At 43.8% G+C, this 22,707-nt stretch overlaps 1 protein-coding gene across 2 annotated transcripts; it reads right to left on the bottom strand.

Annotated features, from left to right (window-relative positions):
- Nucleotides 1-677: 677 nt before the first annotated feature.
- LOC146339399 (aldo-keto reductase family 1 member B1-like) lies at nucleotides 678-22,473 on the bottom strand. 2 transcript variants are annotated; one of them, XM_084809259.1, is made up of 10 exons: nucleotides 22,310-22,473; nucleotides 13,260-13,427; nucleotides 12,659-12,775; nucleotides 10,343-10,420; nucleotides 8,993-9,115; nucleotides 7,301-7,407; nucleotides 5,512-5,593; nucleotides 4,578-4,661; nucleotides 3,229-3,311; nucleotides 678-1,043 (listed from the first exon to the last, which is right to left on the bottom strand). In XM_084809259.1, the coding sequence occupies exons 1-10, from the start codon at nucleotides 22,373-22,375 to the stop codon at nucleotides 1,001-1,003; spliced, it is 951 nt and encodes a 316-aa protein (XP_084665385.1). In that variant the 5' UTR covers nucleotides 22,376-22,473; the 3' UTR covers nucleotides 678-1,000. The 2 variants fall into 2 exon arrangements, with proteins under 2 accessions (XP_084665385.1, XP_084665386.1); XM_084809260.1 differs by lacking the exon at nucleotides 13,260-13,427 and having other exon boundaries at nucleotides 684-1,043; nucleotides 22,310-22,439.
- Between the last annotated feature and the right edge of the window lie 234 nt (nucleotides 22,474-22,707).

Here is a 22,707-nt window from a genome sequence, read left to right on the forward strand (position 1 = left end):
TTTCGGTTGTTGGGGGGTGGTCAGAAGGCATTGAGGATGGGAGCCGGGCGTGCAGGAGCAGATTTGACAGGCGCAAGGGCATTTTTCATTTGGAGGGAGAAGAGGGTAAAATGCCTCCCTGCAATGAAGAGAGATACATCTGATCCCCCCCCCCCAAGCTCAGAAGCAATGGCCTCTGTTGTTTCAGAGCACCTTATTAAGTTCAATGGGGCTTACCCAAGGGTTGCAGACTTAAAGGGTGTCTGCACATCAACCTCCAGGGCACATCCAGGGATATTTCCTGGTTATTTCATCTCAAAATGATCCGGAAATAATGAACTATTCAAGTCAAATTGTTTTGCTATTAAAACAGCAACTAGATGGTGCTGTTTCATTGAGTTTTATGGAACCTTGAAAATTAAAAGCTTCCCCTCTCAGCATTCATGTGGTCGCTGTATGGGAGCCGGCTGTAAATGCGGAAAGGCGCCACAATGGGAGGACTGCAGGTTTTTACTCTAATGTAAAGGCAGCCTAAGTAACCCAGAGATGGAGCATCCCTGGCCTGTTTAGTTGCTCCCACTTGTAGGAAGAGTGACTGGGCAGCATCCACAAGGGTGCTTGCTCAGAACAATCTAGGGTTTTTAAAAAAAAACGTCCAAATGGAGCCATTGCCTTTTGCTGAGCAGATACTAAGCAATGCAGTTAATGTTTCTTCGCACTTTATTTTAATCGTTGCTGTGCTCAAAAGGCACATGGCAAACAGTACATGATGAATTTGTAACTTCTAAGATCTCTAGCATAAAGACAAACTGACAAGGAATAGCTGCAGCTGAATCACCCAACAACTGTTGGAATTAACTTGAGTTGCCCTTTTGTCATTGTCTTGCTGTTGCATGCATTCTAGTCTAAGCTAGTGAGTACCATGACAAGTAACCGTGCTGTGGCTGACCACGGAGATGAGTAAAGGCAGCAGTGCCAATGGAAGATTGCTCTGTTGGCTTCTAGGGCCGAAATGGCGCCCTCAGTGATCTTCCTTGAAAGGATAATCTGTATGGAGTTCGAACCTGTGGAGAAAGAAGAATTTGGCCTTAGTCCTTTGCAAACCTGTGTATGGTTCCATTAATAGTCAAGGCGGGGGGATTAAAAAAAAAACCCTAATTAACATTTCTATTCTGCCCAAATAGCTGAAGCTCTCTGAGCGGTTCACAACAATTAAAACCATAAAATACAAGACGATTAAATAAAATATAAAAGTTTAAAACTGCAGTATGAAAATTAAAATAACCACCTAGAAGCTGTGAAGCAACAGTGTGAAGATTTAAAATACAGTAACAGATTTTAAAAAGAAACTGAAACACTAGAAACATATGCTGAGGTATTTCTATTCTACAGTATAGACAAGTAAGGTGTAGGCAGATATGGCAGGATAAGGGTGAAGCATCCAACATGAGGGGTATTTTGAAGCTTCCCTTGTTTCTCATGTCTTCTACAACTATTATCAGCCCTCACCAGCATAGCTAGTGGTGAGGGATCATGGGAATTGTGGCCCTCCAGATGTTTTGGCCTACAAGTTGCCCAGGCCATCTTAAGGCCACTTTGGGCATCTCTACACCAGCCTAAAATCCTGCATTTAAAACAGGGCTTTCTGCTTCCATTTTAAATGCAGGATCATGACGACTCCCTTTTTCACGTGCTTCCTATTCCCCCACCCCCTTCCCCCTCCTTCTCCCCTTATCTGAGTCTTCCATTCTCTCTCATTGATCTCACTCCTCTTCTTGCCACTTTTCCTCTTTTCATGGAGGAAACAGAAGCAGAACACAAAGGGGTAATTTGATAGCTCATTATCTGTAATCTATTTAAAAACAACAAAGGGCATTTAGTGCAGGAGGTTCACAGCATCATGTAAAGAGCCCGCAAACTTCCACGAAGGAGCAATCTCAATCGCAGGTTAAAGGCTCCGTGTGAAGAAAGCCTTTAACAACATGGCTGCTGCAAGGGGCTGCTTTGCATCTTTTCATGTGCTTCGTGTCACTATGTGGTACAAGAACCTGCCATGTGGATTCTGTGATTTTTCACCAAGTCATTGCAACCCCTTTCTTCCTAACATCTGTCTCCAAACATGTGAACAACTTATTTGTACACACAAGAACTACTCCTGTGATGACAGCTGCCATGTGGGGTGATTTTATAATGACTTCCAACTTGGTGCCATAACGTGCGAGGCGGCCTTGAGTTAAAATGTTAGGGGAGAATATAAATAGTGTTCTGGCAGTAGCAGAAAAATATGAACCTGCTTAATGTTGGAGTAGAAGCATCTAGTTGTGATAAGATGCATTAAAGACGCAATCCCATGCATGTTTAGACAGAAAAAAAGGCCTCCAACTCCCAGCATGCCCAGCCAGCATGGCTGGTTAGTGCATGCTGGGAGTTGTAGGCTTTCTTTCAGTCTAAACATGCATAGGATTGTGCCCTAAACCAGAGGTCCCCAACCCCCAGGCCACAGACTGGTACCAGTCCGTGGCCTGTTAGGAACCGGGCCGTACAGCAGGAGGTGAGTGTAGGGGTGTGCAAAACCCCCTTACCTTGGGTCCATGGGGGTCCGCGGGTGGGGAGGCGATCTGTCCCTCCCCCCCAGAATCCTCACCAGTGAGTCTGCGGAGCTGCCAGCTGGCTCCGGCCGCTGCGGACTTCCAGCTGCTGGGACGCAAATGGCATCCGCTATGCGGACGCCATTTGCGTCCCTGTTCTTCAAGTAATAGGCTATGTAAATCTTTACATAGCCTATTACTGCAAATAACATGGACGCAAATGGACCCCCCCAGTCCGTGGAAATATTGCCTTCCACAAAACCGGTCCCTGGTGCCAAAAACATTGGGAACCGCTGCCCTAAACCACCCTTCCCTAACCTGATGCCTTCCACAGATGGTTTGGACTACAACTCCCAGCATTCTTAGCCAGGATGGCTGGGGCTAATGGAAGTTGAAGATGAAACCTTAACCTCAAGGGCACCAGATTGGGAAAGGCTGCACTAAACATTTCTGCTTCAGGACACTGTAGCTTTAGAGTGTATTTCTTGTGGATTTTGGAGGCTTTCTGGATGTCTCAAGAGTTCTAAAAAAGTTCAGTGGTGGAATTCTATTTGCTATCATTGGTTGGCCACATGCCAGATTATTTTGGTTTTTATAGTCAATGGATACTTGATATGATGTTTTTTGTATTCAGCGCCTAGACAACCAAGGAGACACTCACATTTTCAGTGTGCAAATCCTGTGTCTCTTCTTCAAGCTGAGTAGAGTTTCCATTTCCTTTGGGCTCAATTCAAAGTCAAACACCTGAAAAGAGAGCATGTTTGCCCACAGTGCTGTAATAACTGCAAGTGCATCCAACTCAAAACTGCCAATTAAGTACTTAGGTGATTCATCAAACATACTTTAATTGACTAATTAATTTATGGGGTCATTATAAGCATCCATATGCATAAAACTGTAGTTAAACGGGGAAAAAGCATTCTGTTCTTGTTAGGCAGTGAATGTGTAAAGTTGCAGCAAGCATCGCCTAAGAATAGGCATTCTTTCCTGTGTGAGTGAAAAGGGAATGACTCTTCTAAACTGCACCTAATCCCCACCCCAAAGATAGCTGTGCTGGTCCATGAGGGAAAAAAAATCCAAAACCCACACTTGGGCAATAGCTTTATTAGGATAAAAAGCACAACATCTGGCCACATTTTTAGACTTTTCTGTTCCTCTCCCTATCCCTAGCTATGCTGGCTAGGGCTGACTGGATTTGTAGGCTAAAACATCTGGAGGGCCACAAGCTGCCCCCACCTGCCCTACTGCCTGCTTTTTGTCCCACCTAGCCTGATGAAGAATGCACTAATAAAGACATTGCCCAACTATGGATTTCAGATTTTCTTCTAAGATGGTTTCTCCCATCTGTTGTTCTTGTAAGTACTTATCATCAAGGGTGCAGAACGCTTTTCCTTTTGAGGTCTTTATAATATTGGTTGAAGCCTGTTGGGAATCTGAATTCCAGAAGTGGCCAGAACCAGTTATGGGTGGGGCCAGAATCAAAACTGGATGGAATCACAGATGTGACTTTTACCTTTGCTCAGTACAGAACTGGGGAAAGGGGGATTCTATGGGAGAGATTTGTATCTAGGCATTCTCCTTCCCCAGTGTGTGCAAGGCTTCCTCCATCCACTTTATAGCTGGAGAGCAGAGCAGGATGGAGTAAATAATATCAAGAACTTATAGCAGGGCAAGTGAGGGGATGTGGCCTGAAGGAATGGGCAGCATGGATTGAGAGACTTGGAGGTTCTGCATTTGGACCATGGGCCAAAGGTTCCCTAACTCTGATTTATATAATTAACTTTTTTATATACCTTGCTGCCCAATTAATTCGGGGGAAGGGGGATTTGCCTTTCTAGTTGATGAAAAAGTCAATTAATAAAGGAAAATGCAACAAATAATTTTGCAAAATTTCATATGGGAGAGGCACTCTAAACACTTCTAGTATATAAGCAGTATTTTAAAAACTTCTGACATCTATAAATTAATTTCTACATAAAAAGGTCAAAGAGGTCTTAATAGCAAGTTTACCTCAAAATTCTCTTTAATGCGACTTGGAGTAACTGACTTAGGGATCACGCTCACATTTCTTTGGATTTGGAGACGGAGCAAAACCTATGGGAAACAACACATCAGGGTGGTTAAATGAAAGGATGAGTCAAAATTACTTCCTTCACATTCTTTTCTATAAAGTTCCCATATAGAACCAATTCAGGTTCAAACTACATATTACATCAATTGTGTAGCATGTAAGCGTACTTTTTATTTTACTCTAGAGTAAGTACATGCAGCCTAAATTCCGTTTGGGATCACTGTGCACTGGGAGGGGAGGATTAAACCTTCTCCCCCCCCCCCCAAAGACACACACCATTTCCCTCTGAAATACAGGGGGGTTCAATCAAGAAAAAGATATCCATTGGCATCAGTGGAAGCTTTAAAAGCAGGGGATTTTGGGGAAAACGTTGTTTGGGGAGAAGGTTTCATCCTTCCCTCCCAGTGTGCAGTGGTCTTGATCCAAATCACAGTTACGTGCACTTACTCTACAGTAAAAAAAAAAATTATCCTCAGCTATGTGCTACCCAATTAACTTAAGGTGTACCTTGACCCCCAGAAACTACTGTAATAAAGCATAAGAGTGTAGCAGAAAAGTAGGTCTAGACTGTGGAATTGGTACTGAGTTTCCAGTCTGGGAACCCACCACACCAATTTGGTGTGCATTGGATTTCACATTTATACACCCTAGCCAAATGTTGTCACCCCGTGTGGAAGTCCAGTGGAGTTGATCTCCAGACGTTTTGGACTTCAACTCCCAGCATTCCATGCTGGCAGGAGCTTCTGGGTTTTGAAGTCCAAAACACTGGAGATCCACCTTCTACCTACCCATGATGTAGACAAAAGAGAGAACTTATATTGACACAAAATGATGTCACTCAATAAAGGGAAAAAATACATCAAGAGGACATACCTGAGCTGATGTTTTATTGTGTTTGGTTGCAATTTCTTTGACCTTGGGGTCATCCAGGAGGGAGAAATCCTCAGATTTGGACCTATACAAGTAGAAAATGGATGTTCCCTTTTTAAACAGCTAATCACTACTATCAGTGCCATTGAACTATGGAATTCACTTCCTCACCATGTGGTGACAATGGCCATCAACTTCAGAAAGCTTTAAAAGGGGCTATTTAGACACATGAATGGAGGATAAGGCTATCCGTGATGGTATGGGGTCCCTATGGAATCTCCAGGGTCAGAGGCACCATGGGGAACAACACTGGGAGAAGGCTCTTGTCATCCCTGCTTGTGGGCTTCCTGTAGGCATCTTATGGGAAATAGACTATAGGGGCCTTTGGTTTGATCTAGCAGGCTTCTTCCTTTGAAATTCTGCTCAGTCCTGTCATTTCTTAATTAGATGACTATATGAAACTTGTGAACTTAGGGCTTCTGGAGATCTTATTTTTTTATACATGTTTAAGAACATCAGAAGAGCCCTGCTGGATCATACCAAAGGCCTATCTAGCACAGTATTCTGTTCCCACAGTGACCAATCAGATGCCTCTGGGAAGCCCACAAGCAGGACACAAGCACAACATCACCCTCCTGCTCATACTGCCCAGCGAAGGCATACAGAATTATACTGCCTCTGATACTGGAGGTAGCACATAGCCATCAAGACTAGTAGCCATTGATAGCTTTCTCCTCCAGGAATTTGTCTAACCCCCTTTTAAATTGGTGGCCAACACTACATCTTGCAGTAGCAAATTCCATAGTTTATGCGCTGTGTGAAGAAATACTTCCTTTTATCTGTCCTGAATCTCCCACCAATCAGCTTCATGGGATGACCCTGGGTTCTAGTATTATGAGAGAGGAAGAAAAATGTCTCCCTATCCACATTCTCCACACCATGGATAATTTTGTAGACCTCTATCATGTCTCCCCATATCCTCCTTTTTTCCAGGATAAACAGCACCTTTTTTCCAGCTGTTGTAACCTTCCCTCACAGGAGAGATGCTCCAGCCCCCTGATCATTTTAGTTTCCCTTTTCTGCACTTTTTCCAGCTCTACAATATCTTTTTTAGGTGTGGTGACCAGAACTGTACACAGTATTCCAAGTGTGGTTGCACTATAGATTTCTATGGGGGCAGTATGATATTGGCAGTTCCATTCTTAATTCCTTTTCTAATGATGCCTAACATGAAGTTTGCAGTATTTTACAGAGGCCGCACACTGGGTTGACATTTTCATCGCGCTGTCCAATTATTTATTTTGGATAGCATTTTTATCCCACCCTTCAGCCAAAAAGGCTCCCAGGGTGGCTTACAAATATAAGAAATTAGACCATTCCTGCCTGCAGCCCTTCAGTCTAAAAGACATGACACAAAAGGAAAGGAGTTTGGGAGGGAGGAGGAAAAAAGCAGATTCAAGCATTAGATTCTTAGTTGCAAAGTTCAGCAGGTCATGGAGTTCAACCTAAACATAGTGGAAGGGGCTGCTGCTTTCTCTCCCTCTGAACTCCTCAGCAGTGGACAGTTGGTAGCAGGAGAGAGTGGGGGCTCCTAGCTGGATTTGCATTGAGGCAAAATGTTAATTAAATAAATAAATAAATAAAACATTGAAGAAATGTTTTAATACGCCCCTCAAAGCAACTTATGTCATTGAGATAAAAACAATATATAACAACTAATTACAGAATAAAATAAGGAAAGAACACCTAAGAACAGGGTTTACAAAGAAGGCACACTTCAAAGCATCCTTACCAGGGCCAGTTAGGAGCTCCAAGAGGACAATATGCAGTGACAGAAATCCCTTTGGACTGGCAGAAATCTATCAGCTCTTCCTGAGGCAGGTATGGGTGACTCTCAATCTACAAACACAAAGGTGATGTTTTCCCACTTTGCACAAAGACTTAAGGAAAAGGTATATAAGATACACCGAAGTTAGCCAAACTCTGGAGGGAACCTGAACACCAGAAAGAAGCAGCCAGCCCGCTAGAACACCTCCTGCGTCTGAGTATACGACTTGAGTTGGCCCCCAGGTTCTGCTTCTCTTCTGCTGGTAACTGAGTGAAGGTGACAAGTGTGAAGGGACTGAAATTAACTTCATTTTATCTAAATAAAGGTGTTCTAGAACTTGCATTTACATTTATGAGTCTCAGTCTGTGCCTCACCCATGATCCCAGCAATTTGTCACAACTAGCACATCCAGGGCCTTGTTACACGAGATGTTTATTGTGCGCTCATGATTGCTCACTCACAGTAGTCTGTGAGTCCTTTACATGACATCCTCCTCCTCCAGGGCCTCTCCTGTGCTTTGCAACCAATAACGTGTGGGGGGGGGGGGTTTCCAGATCAGGGAAAGTGCAGTATTTTCCTGAATGCCACTATATTCATAGTGTGTAATTGTGCAATTATGCTATACCACACCACCATCTAGTGGTTGTATAATGAAACATATAGTAAGGCAGACAAAGAAAACCCCCTGCAAGTAACCATGCGTAAAGGCATCTATCTTAACCCTGCAAAGAATCCAGAAGCACAAGCCTCGGTAAAGGTGCAGGATAAAAGCCCTCATGTAGAAATGCTCCCAGAGAGCTGCTCTACACTCAGAAATTGGCACTAGATCTCACGGTGTGCTTCCAGACAGAGGGCTCCTAGCACTACCAATCCAAATCTGTTGCGGGAAAGATGAAATAGCTGTGCAATGCCTTTGGATCTGTAGCTCTAGAAGCCCTCTGTCTGGAAGCACCCTTGGATTACAGAAACTGTTAAACAGAGTTTTATGAAAGAAATTCTAGAATTTATCTGAGTGGAACGACAATAGGAGAAAAGATGACACTTCTTTTATGGAAGAGGAGACTATACTCTTCTTCACATTTTTGGCCATGTGTGGACGAAACATTACTTCAGTTTAACAAATCTTTAATATGCTTTAAAGTGCTGATGCCGAGCATAGGAGCAGGGCCTGTATCAGCACTTGGCACCTTTGGGAAGCTTCTGGGGCCTGACATCCTGGGAGGACTCACCAGTGCTGACAGCCACCTTGGGCCTCCCACCCCGGATGGCTACTTGCCACCATTTTAAATTTCCCACAACGCTCTGCTACTTTGAGCACTCCATGGCAATGTGGGAAATTTTAAATGGCAGCCCTCACAGGTAGAAGTAGGTGCCGCTTAAGTTTCCCATGATGCTGTGGTGGAACCCTACATCAGGCATTCTGGGAAATTTAACATTGTGATGAGTGGCTGAATGTCACTGCAGCGAAGTGAGCCCATGGCTGAGGAAGGCAAGCTAGGAGGGGACCAACTCAGGATGGAGTCCACAGAAGGCACTTTGCCGAGGACTCTTTGAAGCCTACCTTGCAGGAGTACATATACTGCTGGATATCAAAGGATTCCAGACACTTACAAAACCTAGGTGTTTAACTGACACCATTATGTGTAAATAATTTACCTGGTTATTCACTGGTTTGTATTTTAATCCCGGTTTATTTAAGAGCCTTTCAATCTGCTCACAATTAAAGTTAGAAATGCCAATGGATTTCGCCAGACCTGCATCCACTAGTTCCTCCATAGCCTATAGGGAGAAGAGACACACTCAACCGGTGAAGGCAAACATATAAGATAGACAAGCAATGGTGTCATGGAGTCAGGGCTTGCAGGGATACAGCACTGCCACTGCTTGATTAGCAGGGACTCTTATGTCATCAGACCGTACACTACGCTCTGCATCTAAGGCCTTCCTCCGAGGGAGGCACAGGGGGTGGCAACAAGGGAGAGGGCCTTCTCAGTGGTGGCTCCCCATTTATGGATAATCTCCCTGACAAGGCCCGGCTGGCGCCAACATTGTCATCTTTTTGGCACCAGGTTAAAACTGCCCTCTTCTCTCAGGCATTTGGCAGCGTATAATGAGTCTCTTGATTGTTCTAAATTGGTTTAGATATATGTTGTTGCTGTGCATGTCATTTGTTTTATGTCATTATGTGAACGGTTTTTATATTTTATATAATTTATTTCAATGGTTTTTCATTTCTGTGAACCACCCAGACAGCTTCAGCTACGGGGCAGTATAGAAATATAATAAATGAGATGAAATCAGCCACACACCCCTACACCTACACCTTAGAATTTCCTGTTCCCTCTAAGTTTAGCTGCAGTCCTCACAGTAGCTGAGGGGAGTGGGATTAATTTTTTCAGCAAAAATATATAGTTGTGAGCTATCCCTGTTATAATGCAAAATATTTTGGGGTTGCCTAATCTTGAATGGGCAATTAAGACCCAATAGGTTCATAAAAGACTTGCTCCTCCTAGTAGAGATGAAAACTGCTAGAACTGGTTTATTGATAAGCATCACTAGTACAGCTGCCTGCGTTTTCAGCCTCTCCTTGGGTACGTGGCTAAGGGGGCTGTCATGACGAGCACCTGCCCTTCCAAATTTACCACTGCACTACTGTAGGTAAGACAGATAGATCAGGGTCACAGCAATTCATCTTCTGCTCTGCAAAAGAAGCAGTTCTGTTATGAAATAGTCATGAAGCCCACTCTGCCAGGAATGTGTCCTAACCATGACCTATTGAAAGAAATTGAATTTGTTCAAGAAAGCAATGACGTACTTGCTCAATTTCCTACCATTCCAATGGAACTTGTAGACAAGATGTGCTTACTAGGATGTGCTCCTCAGTCTCAACTTTCCAATATTAGAATGTTCACAGCAGCAATGGCCTATGAAAGGCATACCATTTCTTAACCCATAATCACAGACATGGAACTAAACACAAAAATCAAGAAGACCCCCAAAGCTTACCTCCCATGTGTCCAGAAAATCTGTATCACTGGGTAGTATCATACCATTCTCATCTTCAGGAAAAAGTGTCTCTCCAGCCTGTCGGAAACATGAGAGCTTAAGGATGTCTCTTTTACATCAACATTTTCAACGCAGGTATGTGGAACCTCAGGCCAGAAGGTCAAATCCAGAGCTCCTAGCGTTCCGATCTGGCCCCCTGGGGTTCCCCAGCTGGCCACACACCCTTTCCCTGGCCACCCACCCTTTCCTCCTGACCATTTGATGATTTCCCAGTCTTTGTGCAATTTCAACCCCATTCTAAAAGGTTGAAATGCCTCCCCTAAGGTTTAGCTACTGGCAGTAAATCTTTAACCTAAAATATGCTGGTATTTATTATTTTTGGCCCCAGCCATCACTGCAATTCAGCCCCCAAGAGCTTCTCCGAAATGGTATTTGGCTTTCAAGCTGAAAGAGTTTCCCACCCCTGAGTTAATGCTAACTTTCTCTCCACTGTCAGTTTTCCCATTTTATCAGGACATGCTGAAGTGAGAACATCACAACTGTGCAACAAGCCTATTCAAGATGCAATTAACATTGCCAGCATTCTGGTCAGGGAATTCCAGTTGTATCCTAGAAGAAGGACTGCAATCAAGGTCAGGTATGTTCCATCCTTGGATTCCTTTGGCACCATGTAACCTAGATATGAAGTGAAATCCTCTCATCTTTAGGCCAGCAGCCCATTTTATTCACGTCTTTGTCTAATGGTGACCACCCTTCGGTGGAAGCATTGCTGCCATGGTTCTGCCCTGCCAGTAATGCTTCTCAATGCCAGCTTCCAGTTCAGGATGGTGTAATTTTGAGGTTTTACAGCAGCCAACCATGTCCTGCACACCTGAGTCAGGAAGCCAAGTGGCTTATCCGTGGGATTAACGTCATGCAGTGCTGCAGGTGACTCCTCCATCACGTACAACAGCACCACAACATCACTGCTTAATTGTGTCCTCTACACCAGTTGAAAGCCTACAGCCATGGCTTTAAAGACCACTCATGGGCTCTGGTCTTAAGGAATCAAGGGATTTGGTTCCATCATACACTGAGTATAGTTCTCCTGAAAAGGCATAACGTATAACTGTTAGGACCAGTCTGAGTATGATTCAAAGGCAAAGAAGTGCAAAATCTGTGTCGGAACCTTAATTATGGAATTGTGACCTTGATTATGGAACTCAGGTTCCAAAGATATGCTGGTAAGTTAACTGGTTTTATTAACAGGGTTCTTTACTGCTCCTTAGCACAGCTCTGCAGCACAGTTTCTCCTAGGCCAAGAGAAGAGAGAGAGAGGGAAAAGTCTGAAGGTTGGACTGTACTTAAGGGGACAATGCACACACAGTTAATTCACGGTGCCAGGGTACAATCTGAATCTATGTGTTGATAGAAGCTCTGACAAATTGGCAGATTTCCCCAGAGAGGATGATGGTTTAACTATCTCTCGAAGGACAGGAACTAAGCCTCTCCAGTAAGGACAGGAACTAAGCCTCTCCAGTAAGAGCTTTAACCTACCTAAAAAAAACAGTCCAGGGTTCAGAATGAGAGAGGGAGGCCAGCAGGAGAATGCCCACCCCAGCTGGATGGCCTCATCCCCCACAGGGCCATTTACCACCATCTGGTGGAGCCTGTGTAGTGTAGTGGTTAGAGTGTGGGACTGTGATTCAGGAGATTCAGGTTCTAGTCCCCACTTGACCATGAAACTCACTGGGTGACTTTGGGCCAGTCACTGACTCTCAGCCTAAACTATTCCACAGGACTGTTGTGAAGACAAAATGAAGAGGAGAAGGATCCTCCATGATTTGGACAAATTAACGGAGGAGAAGGCTATCAATGGCCACTAGTTCTGATGGCTATATGCTCCCTCCAGTATCAGAGGCAGTATACCTATGTGCACTAGTTGCTGGGGAACATGGACAGGAGGGTGCTGTTGCACTCATGTCCTGCTTGTGGGTTTTCCGTGGGCAGCTGGTTGGCCACTGTGTGGACAGAATGCTGGACTAGATGGACCCTTGGCCTGATCCAGCAGGGCTCATCTTATGTTCTTATGGTCATGTACATTGCCTTGGGTTCCTCGCAAGAGGAAAAAGGGCAGGATATAAATGTAATAAATAAATACATACTGCGCTGTGAGAAGGATTGTGTTCACTTGTTCTTTTTAAAGTATTGTTTATTGTGATTGTATTTAGGACCATGCGTGTTCTTTGTAAGCCACCTTGAAAGGATTTGTATCCTGAAAGGTGGGATATAAATAATTGTAATAAATACATAAAAGAAGAAAAACCATTACAGTACCTTGAATCCCATGGGCCAGTGCATGAGGTAGAGATCCAGATAATCCAGCTTTAAAGATGCAAGAGTTCTTTTACATGCTCCTTTCACCATGGATTTCTCATGGAACGTACACCACAGCTGCAAAAACAACCGCCATGTTTCCCAAATAAGTGCCCCAAAATTCTTTCAAGGGACTTAGGATCATCCTATGGAATCCCATGACTGCAGAATTCTGCACTGTCTGAACCTGATTATCTGGTACAACCCATTCTTGAGAAACTCAACTGCATATTTTATTGTATTTTATCTGGAAATGTCTAGTTTTCATCTTTATGGGAGAAACTTTTTATACGGACTATCAGAGCCCCACATGCTCTCTGATGCACATACAGAGGCATTTTTATTCAATACAAATGGAGACAGCATGTCTTCTCATGCAAAGGAATTCACACAGAGATCTGCTTTCTCCACTTGAACAAATGGAACATGCCTTGCAGATAGGGGAGCTCTGTACGAGCACTGGAGAGTGTGTTCTAAACATAAAATATACGGATTGTTGTTGTTTTTGCATTAAACTTGGGTTTCCTCAGTTTTTCATGTTTTTTTGACTACATGGCTGTACCTTACTGACTACAAACAGATCCTCTCGTGCCACAGCCTGTTGTTGTATCTTTTCCTGGATTGCATCTCCAATCTCCCCTTCGTTCTCATAGATGTAGGCACAGTCAAAGTGCCGGTACCCAATGTCAATTGCCAGCTTCACTGCATCTCTCACTTTCCCTAAAGGAGACTGAAAGGAAAGGGAGATTAGTTTTAAGGATTTTAATGTCTTTTCACTTTTCCACTAAGACCTTGGCACTTGATTGGGTTATAAACAAAGCATCTACTATGCAATATTATTTCATGTGTGCTCACTGAGCAGGTATTGTTGGGGGCGGGGGGAAGAGTGCAAAATCAGCAGGGCAGTGCCTCAGGAGTGAAAAAGCCTCCAATATAGACTATACCAAGAAGTATCACCACTCCAGAATGTTGTCTCTGAACCATGTACCTAGAGAGGAACGTAGTGATTTCAAATGGGACTAAGAGCATAAAAATATGAAAAGTGCCTTGCTGGATCAGTCTAAGGATCCATATAGTTGAGCACTGTGACCGGGACCCCCAGAAATGTTGAACTAGTGCCATGTAGCTAAGGTGGTCACTTATGAATCATAAAAAAAGAGGACAAAAGATTACACCGATTTGCATAAAAAATTACATGTGCTAATTTATATAGACAGATACAAATTTAGAATTATTATTATTATTATTATTATTATTATTATAAAAACAGAAATACAATACATCTCACCATAGGGTTGTATCCAATGTTAACCCTACTTAGAATAGAGTTAGTGAAATAAGGACTAGGACTTAAGTTGGTCCATAGTTTGGAAAACCAAGACCAGGTGACCTGTGTCTCTTTCTCAGAACATTTCTACACCAGGCCTTTATTGCACATTCATGATTGGCCACTCACAGACATTTGCAGGTCCTTTACATGACATCATCAACCTCCAGGGCTTTCTGACCTTTATCCCTGTTTTAAAAAGACTGGGGATAATGCAGTAATAAATGTAAATCTGCTTTAATGGCTGTGTGAAATTGCACATTTCCACTATAACACAGTGCCATCTAGTGGCTGTATAAGGAAACATGTAGAACTTGCAGACAAAGGAAGTCTTGGGGAAAAAGCACGTGTCAGCCTTTGTAAAGAACCGATCTTAATCCTGCAAAGAATCTGGAAGCAGAAGCCCCAGTAAGTTGTGGGATAAAAAGCCTGGTGTGGAAAAAGCCTCAGTCTCTGTCCAGGTGCTGTTGATAGGCAATTTCAAGGCCCAGCTCTTCATTCCAATTTATCTTTATCTTTATATGGGACAAATAGAAGATGCCTTCAGAATAAAGGATAGTCATCTGTTCCCCAGGAAGCAAAGATCTATTCATGTTCCCAGGCATTTGGACATTAGTTATGGCCCAATTGTTGTAGGCTGCTTTTGTGATGTTAATTCTAAGCTGTGAGTGGATGAAAATTTTGAGATTGTGGATGAACACTTTTTATATTGCATTGTTTTTAGATTGTTTTTTATGGAATTTATGCTGATTATGCTTTATATTGATTTTGTGGGTTTGGGGTTTTTTTCTGTTATATTCGCCATGGATTTCTGTTTTGTGTGTGTAACTCGCTTCATGACTGCTTTTTGCAGTGGGAAGCAATGTGCAAAATCATTCTTCTTCTTCAGACAGCCCTTCAAATAGAGGACTGTCCCCTGTAAAGTAGGACGCATGACCACCCCACCATTTCCCATCTTACTAAGAACTGGCAACCTTAGCTGCTGTCACCTAAAAATCTCAATCTCCTCCTCTTTTGAGCATATCAGGGCTCACTCCTATGCATGTTTAGACAGAAATAAGGCCTACAATTCCCAGCATGATGGGGCACAGTGGGAGTTGTAGGCTTTTCTTCTGTCTAAACATGCATAGGATTGGCCTTAAGCAATTTTAAGTTGCTTGCCAGAGAGACACATAGGTATAAAGTCAACTGAAAGAGTAGCGCCATTTTCTCAACTGGGCCAACAGCCAATGGCGGTTAACATATTATTAACACAGCCCCTCTGGAGATTCTTGGCTGGATGACAAGTCACAGCAAAACAAAAAGCTGCTTGACAACTCTGTACTAAATCACGTGGAACAACCAGAAGTGCACTGAATCTACAATGCAAGAAGAGGTCCAACACCTCATTCCATTAACCACCTTGCTGCTGTTGTTGTTGTTGTTCAGTCATTCAGTCGTGTCCGACTCTTCGTGACCCCATGGACCATAGCACGCCAGGCCTTCCTGTCCTGCGCTCTCTCCTGGAGCGTGCTCAAGTTCATATTCATTGCATCGGTGATGCTATCTAGCAATCACATCCTCTGCTGTCCCCTTCTCCTTTTGCCTTCAGTCTTTCCCAGCATCAGGGTCCTTTCCAGAGAGTTTTCTCTTCGCATTAAGTGGCCAAAATATTTGAGCTTCAGCTTCAGTATCTGTCCTTCCAATGAGCACTCAGGGTTGATTTCCTTTAGGATTGACTGATTTGACCTCCTTGCAGTCCAGGGGACTCGTAAGAGTCTTCTCCAGTACCACAGTTCGAAAGCATCAATTCTTTGGCGCTCAGCCTTCCTTATAGTCCAGCTCTCACAGCCATACCTTACTACTGGGAAAACCATAGCTTTGATTAGATGGACCTTTGCTGGCAAGGTGATGTCTCTGCTTCTTACTATGCTGTCTAGGTTTGCCATAGCTTTCCTCCCAAGGAGCAAGCGTCTTTTAATTTCATGGCTACAGTCACCATCTGTGGTGATCTTGGAGCCCAAGAAAATAAAATCTGTCACAGCTTCCATTTCTTCCCCTTCTATACGCCAGGAAGTGATGGGGCCAGATGCCATGATCTTCATTTTTTTAATATTGAGTTTCAAACCAGCTTTTGCAGTCTCCTCTTTCACCCTCAACAAGAAGCTCTTTAGATCCTCTTCGCTTTCTGCCATTAGGGTGGTATCATCTGCATATTGGAGGTTGTTGATAATTCCCCCGGCAATCTTAATTCCGACCTGTGATTCATCCAACCCGGCATTTCTCATGATGTACTCTGCATATAAGTTAAATAAGCAGGGTGACAATATGTAGCCTTGTCGTACTCCTTTCCCAATTTTGAACCACTCGGTTGTTCCATGTCTGGTTCTTACTGTTGCTTCTTGACCCTCGTACAGGTTTCTCAGGAGACAGGTAAGGTGGTCTGGTATTCCCATCACTTTAAGAATTTGCCACAGTTTGTTGTGATCCACACAATCAAAGGCTTTAGTGTAGTCAATGAAGCAGAAATAGACGTTTTTCTGGAATTCTCTTGCTTTCTCCATGATCCAGCGAACGTTGGCGATTTGATCTCTAGTTCCTCTGCCTCTTCGAAACCCAGCTTGTACTTCCGGTAGTTCTCGGTTCGCATACTGCTGAAGCCTAGCTTGTAGGATTTTGAGCATCACTTTGCTGGCATGTGAAATGAGCGCAATTGTGCGGTAGTTTGAACACTCTTTAGCGTTGCCCTTCTTTGGAATTGGAATGTAAACTGACCTTTTCCAGTCTTGCGGCCACTGTTGAGTGTTCCAAATTTGTTGGCATATTGAGTGCAGCACTTTAACAGCATCATCTTTTAGGATTTTAAATAGCTCAGCTGGAATACTGTCATCTCCGCTAGCTTTGTTGTTACTAATGCTTCCTAAGGCCCACTTGACTTCACTCTCGAGGATGTCCGGCTCAAGTTCAGTGACCGCACTATCATGGCTATCAGGGACATTCAGATCTTTCCTGTATAGTTCTTCTGTGTATTCTTTCCACCTCTTCTTAATCTCATCTGCTTCTGTTATGTCCCTGCCTTCTTTGTCCTTTATCATGCCCATCTTAATGGTCCCATGGCAAACAATGGTCCCATGGCAAACAATGCTAGCGAGAAAAGGAGTCCAAGATGGGTGGGAACTTTTAAAAAAGGAAATTCTCAAGGCACAATCACAAACAATTCCAACAAGAAGAAAAGGTGGAAGACAACAGAAGAAGCCAATGTGGCTTCACAAAAAGCTTAGGGATGACCTGAAAACAAAAAAGGACACATATAGGAAGTGGAAAGAAGGCCAAGTAACAAAGGAAGAGTACAGGCAGGTAGCACAGAATTGCAGGGATGGCGTCAGGAAGGCTAAAGCGGAGAACGAGGTGAGGTTAGCGAGGGATGCTAAAAACAACAAAAAGGCTTTCTTCAGCTACGTGCATAGTAAAAGGCACAGGAAAGAAATGGTGGTTCAGCTATTAAATAAGGATGGCAAAATGATAACAGATGACAAAGAAAAGGCAGAGGTGCTCAATTCCTACTTTGGCTCAGTCTTCTCCCAAAAGAGGGTCTATGACCCCCCTGGCAAAGGCGAAGTACAGGCTGAAGGGGCAGGATTGCAGCTTGAGATCGACAGGCATATGGTCAAGGAACACCTCATTACTTTGAATGAGTTCAAATCTCCAGGGCCAGATGAACTGCATCCTAGAGTAATAAAGGAACTGGCAGAAGAACTCTCAGAACCGCTGTCTATTCTCTTTGAGAAATCATGGAGGACCGGGGAAGTGCCAGATGACTGGAGGAGGGCTAACGTTGTCCCTATCTTCAAAAAGGGTAAAAAGGAGGAACCTGGGAACTACAGACCAGTCAGTCTGACATCAATCCCTGGGAAAATTCTGGAGCAGATGATAAAGGAATCCATCTGGAAGCACCTTGACAACAATGCCATGATTACTCAAAGCCAACATGGATTTTTCAAAAACAAGTCCTGCCAGACAAATCTGATCTCATTTTCTGATCAAGTAACCTCCCTTGTAGACCGTGGGAATGCTGTAGACATCATATACCTCGACTTCAGCAAAGCTTTCAACAAAGTGCCCCATGATATCCTGATGAGCAAACTAGCTCAAAGTGGGCTAGATGAAACAACGATCCGGTGGATCCACAGTTGGCTACAGAATCGGACTCAAAGAGTGCTTATCAATGGGACCTTCTCCAACTGGGGAGAGGTAACGAGTGGGGTACCGCAGGGTTCAGTCCTGGACCCAGTGCTCTTCAACATTTTTATTAACAACTTGGAGGAGGAGGTGCAGGGAATGCTGATCAAATTTGCAGATGACACAAAATTGGACGGGATAGCTAATACTTTGGAAGACAGAAACAAAATTCAAAGTGATCTGGATAGACTGGAGCGCTGGACAGAAAACAACAGAATGACATTTAATAGAGAGAAATGCCAAGTTCTGCACCTAGGAAAAAGAAACCAAATGCACAGTTACAAGATGGGGGATATGTGGCTCAACCACACTACAAGCGAGAAGGATCTTGGAATTGTTGTCGATCACAAGCTGAATATGAGCCAACAATGTGATGTGGCTGCAAAAAAGGCCAATGCTATTTGGGGCTGTATTAATAGAAGCATAGCTTCCAAATCCCGGGAAGTACTAGTTCCCCTCTACTCAGCACTGGTTAGGCCTCATCTGGAGTACTGTGTCCAGTTCTGGGCACCACACTTTAAGAAGGATGCAGACAAACTGGAGAGGGTTCAGAGGAGGGCAACAAAGATGATCAGGGGACTGGAAACAAAGCCCTATGAAGAGAGACTGCAAGAACTGGGCATGTTTAGCCTTGAGAAGAGAAGACTGAGGGGAGATATGATAGCGCTCTTCAAGTACTTGAAAGGTTGTCACAGAGAAGAAGGCCAGGATCTCTTCTTGATCACCCCAGAGTGCAGGACACGGAATAATGGGCTCAAGTTACAGGAAGCCAGATTCCGGCTGAACATCAGGAAAAACTTCCTGACTGTTAGAGCAATACGACAATGGAACCAATGACCTAGGGAGGTGGTGGGCTCTCCCACACTGGAGGCCTTCAAGATGAGGCTGGACAGCCATTTGTCAGGGATGTTCTGACTTGGATTCCTGCATTGAGCAGGGGGTTGGACTCGATGGCCTTGTAGGCCCCTTCCAACCCTACTATTCTATGATTCTATGATCTTTGCACAAAACCTTCCCTTGAAATCTCCGATTTTCTTGAAGAGATCTCTAGTCTTTCCCATTCTGTTGTTTTCCTCGATTTCTTTGCATTGTTCATTTAAGAAGGCCTTCTTGTCTCTCCTTGCTATTCTCTGGAACTCTGCATTCAGTTGGATATATCTTCCCCTTTCTCCCTTGCTTTTTGCTTCCCTTCTTTCCTCAGCTACTTGTAAAGCCTCCTCAGACAGCCACTTGGCTTTCTTGCATTTCTTTTTCTTTGGGATGGATTGAGTTGCTGCCTCCTGAACAATGTTACGGACCTCTGTCCATAGTTCCTCAGGCACTCTGTCTATCAGGTCTAATCCCTGAAATCTATTCCTCACCTCCACTGTATATTCATAAGGGATATGATTTAGGTCATACCTGGATGGTTTAGTGGTTTTCCCTACGTTCTTCAATTTAAGCCGAAATTTTGCAAGAAGAAGCTCATGATCTGAGCCACAGTCAGCTCCAGGTCTTGTTTTTACTGACTGTATAGAGCTTCTCCATCTTTGGCTGCAAAGGACATAATCAATCTGATTTCGATATTGACCATCTGGTGATGTCCATGTGTAGAGTCGCCTCTTGTGCTGTTGGAAAAGAGTGTTTGCTATGATCAGCATGTTCTCTTGGCAAAACTCTATTAGCTTTTGTCCTGCTTCATTTTGTACACCAAGGCCATGCTTGCCTGTTATCCCGGTGATTTCTTGACTTCCTACTTTAGCATTCCAATCCCCTATGATGAAGAGGACATCTTTTTTTGGTGTTAGTTCTAGAAGGTGTTGTAGGTCTTCATAGAACCGATCAACCTCAGCTTCTTCGGCCTCAGTGGTTGGGGCATAGACTTGAATTACTGTGATGTTGAATGGTTTGCCTTGGATTCGTACTGAGATCATTCTATCATTTTTAAGGTTGTACCCCAGTACTGCTTTTCCCACCCTTTTGTTGACTATGAGTGCTACTCCATTTCTTCTAAGGGATTCTTGCCCACAGTAGTAGATATGATGGTCACCTGAATTAAATTCGCCCATGCTTGTCCATTTTAGTTCACTGATTCCCAAGATGTCGTTCAGTCTTGCCATCTCATGTTTGACCACCTCCAGCTTACCTTGATTCATTGACCTTACATTCCAGGTTCCTAAACAATATTGTTCTTTACAGCATCGGATTTTCTTTTCACCACCAGACACATCCACAGCTGAGTGTCCTTTCGGGTTTGGCCCAGCCACTTCCCTCTTTCTGGCGCTACTTGGAAATACCCTCTGCTCTTCCCCAGTAGTATATTGGACACCTTCCAACCTGAGGGGCTCATCTTCCGGCGTCATCTCTTTTAGCCTTGTGATACGTTCCATGGGGTTTTCTTGGCAAGAATACTGGAGTGGGTTGCCATTTCCTTCTCCCGTGGACCACATTTTGTCAGAACTCTCCACCATGACCTGTCCGTCTTGGGTAGCCCTGCACGGCATAGCTTATGGCTTCACTGAGTTACGCAAGCCCCTTCGCCACAACAAGGCAGTGATCCATGAAGGGGACCTTGCTGCTGGCCGCCTTCAAAAATAAAGTTTTCTGACTCTTAACTGCTTATTAGCCACAGTCGGTTGCAGCACCTGGGGCCATCAGGTTGCCAGTTCAAGTCCCCACCACCCCAGCTTCTTGTGTCGTCCAAACCCCACGCGGGTGGGTTGTTGAGGTGGTTAACAAGCCACCCCACAACCCTACAACAGGACATGGGTCCTGGATGGTTTCTTAACCACCCTAAAAACCCACCCTTGGCGGGTTGGGATACCATGAGAAGCCACGGCTGGCAAGGATAATTATGCAAATCAGTGGCTTGTTAACCACCCTGTGATCATGTGAACCAGTCCATATCTTAGCTCCTCTCCCTGTCTTTCCAGAGTTCCCCATCATGCCCAATTCCTTCACTGACAGGAATCACTAGAACTCAGCTAAGCAATTAACAGTGGCTAAACAGTGCAGTCCTCATAATTACTGGACAAAATTCAACATTGTGCAAGCAGAAATCTGCTCATGCAATGAGACCTTCTTCTCCCCTCTTCAGCCCCCAAATCTCCTCTAGAGGGTCCCCCCGTTGTCCAGAGCAGGTTTTGAGTCATTGCAGGGGGAAGGGATAATTCCTCCATGGGGGGAGTTCCATCTGCAGAGGGACTTAATTGGATTCTACCCACTGATACTAATTTGATATTTGGTAAAACTGTGGGCAGGTAAAAGAGCTGTGTGAAAGTTCAAAGGCTAAGTTCCCCTGCATGGTTGTTGAATAAATACTATGGGCTATAGGAGGGGACTTTAAAGACTGGTAATTATGCAGCAGTAATTACAGACAAATAATCCTTGGCTTTGAATTAAATTGCATTCACTAAACAGCGTTTCAAATGGTTGAGAACTGGGAAATGACTAAACCAGTTGTAATGTGTATATAGGAGGTAGGTAGAATGAAGATTATCATGGCTGCAACCTTATCAGGATAACCCATAAGCACATAACCATAGAATGAACACCTGTTCCCCATGTCAAATATAAGAGTTATGCAGAAATGTTTAATTGTACATATAAACCTAGTTGTTTTTAATGGGTCACAAGGGCACTTAACTTTCTCTGAAACGTGATCTATATTTCTCCAGGTTTTCTCCCCACTGATATTAGTGCCATACAATTTTCAGGCTAGGATTTTATTTTTTTTCAAAACTGCTGTGAGGCTCCCAAAGGTTGCCATATACTACAGCCATGAAAGTAAGCAACAGAGGAACATGGAAGGATAGGATTTAACGTGGCCAGGAGGGATTTTTCCCCACCCAAAGGCAAATGTTATCTGACAACTATGAATACTGCTTATAACTTACAAAAGCTTTGCCAAGCACTCAAGGGGAACTATCAAGTAAACTGGGTGGTGCCTCCTTTAGCGTCTGAAATCTGTTACACGAAAAGGAATTCAAAACATAACAATCCAAGCATTTCCTCCACAATGTTCTATACAGGCAAATATTCAGCTATAATACGAGTGTGTGTGGAATGCTAGAAATCCCATAAGTTACCTGCCATGTGCCCAACCCCAGGATGGGCATTTTTGCCTTGTTGGTCAGCTCCAGGTAGGTCTGCATCTTTCTGTAGATAGAACTGGGACAGAAAAGTGGTCCGCACCTCTCTGTGACTTGCACTAAAAAAGCCTCCTCACCTAACTACCTGGTGATTGGCTGTCAATGACCGAAGGGCAAACAAAGAAGAGGAAGTATCTGAAAGTAACGCCTTCTCTTTATCCCTCCTTTCCCCCTTTTCAGGTTCTCCTTTAGGGAGAGCAGAGGGAATGTTATAATTTCTCTACAGCAGCCTGGGCAGAAGGTAGATTGGAAACTGTAGAGCTCTGAGTGATTTCCCAGTGTAAGGAAAAATGCAGGTTTTTACTGACTTCTGGTACCAGACGCACAGTGTTTTA

The sequence above is a fragment of the Heloderma suspectum genome, chromosome 7 (assembly GCF_057233095.1).
Source record: "Heloderma suspectum isolate Gila_16-S chromosome 7, 16-S_ref, whole genome shotgun sequence".
NCBI lineage: Eukaryota > Metazoa > Chordata > Lepidosauria > Squamata > Helodermatidae > Heloderma > Heloderma suspectum.

Excerpts from the sequence above, each read along its gene's own strand:
- LOC146339399 (XM_084809259.1), bottom strand. The coding sequence starts at position 22,375 with ATGCAGACCTACCTGGAGCTGACCAACAAGGCAAAAATGCCCATCCTG. Across the intron at positions 10,421-12,658 it reads ACTGGCCCATGGGATTCAAG|GCTGGAGAGACACTTTTTCC; the intron begins GTACTGTAATGG and ends TGTTTCCGACAG. Across the intron at positions 1,044-3,228 it reads AGGATTTGCACACTGAAAAT|GTTCGAACTCCATACAGATT; the intron begins GTGAGTGTCTCC and ends CTTTCTCCACAG.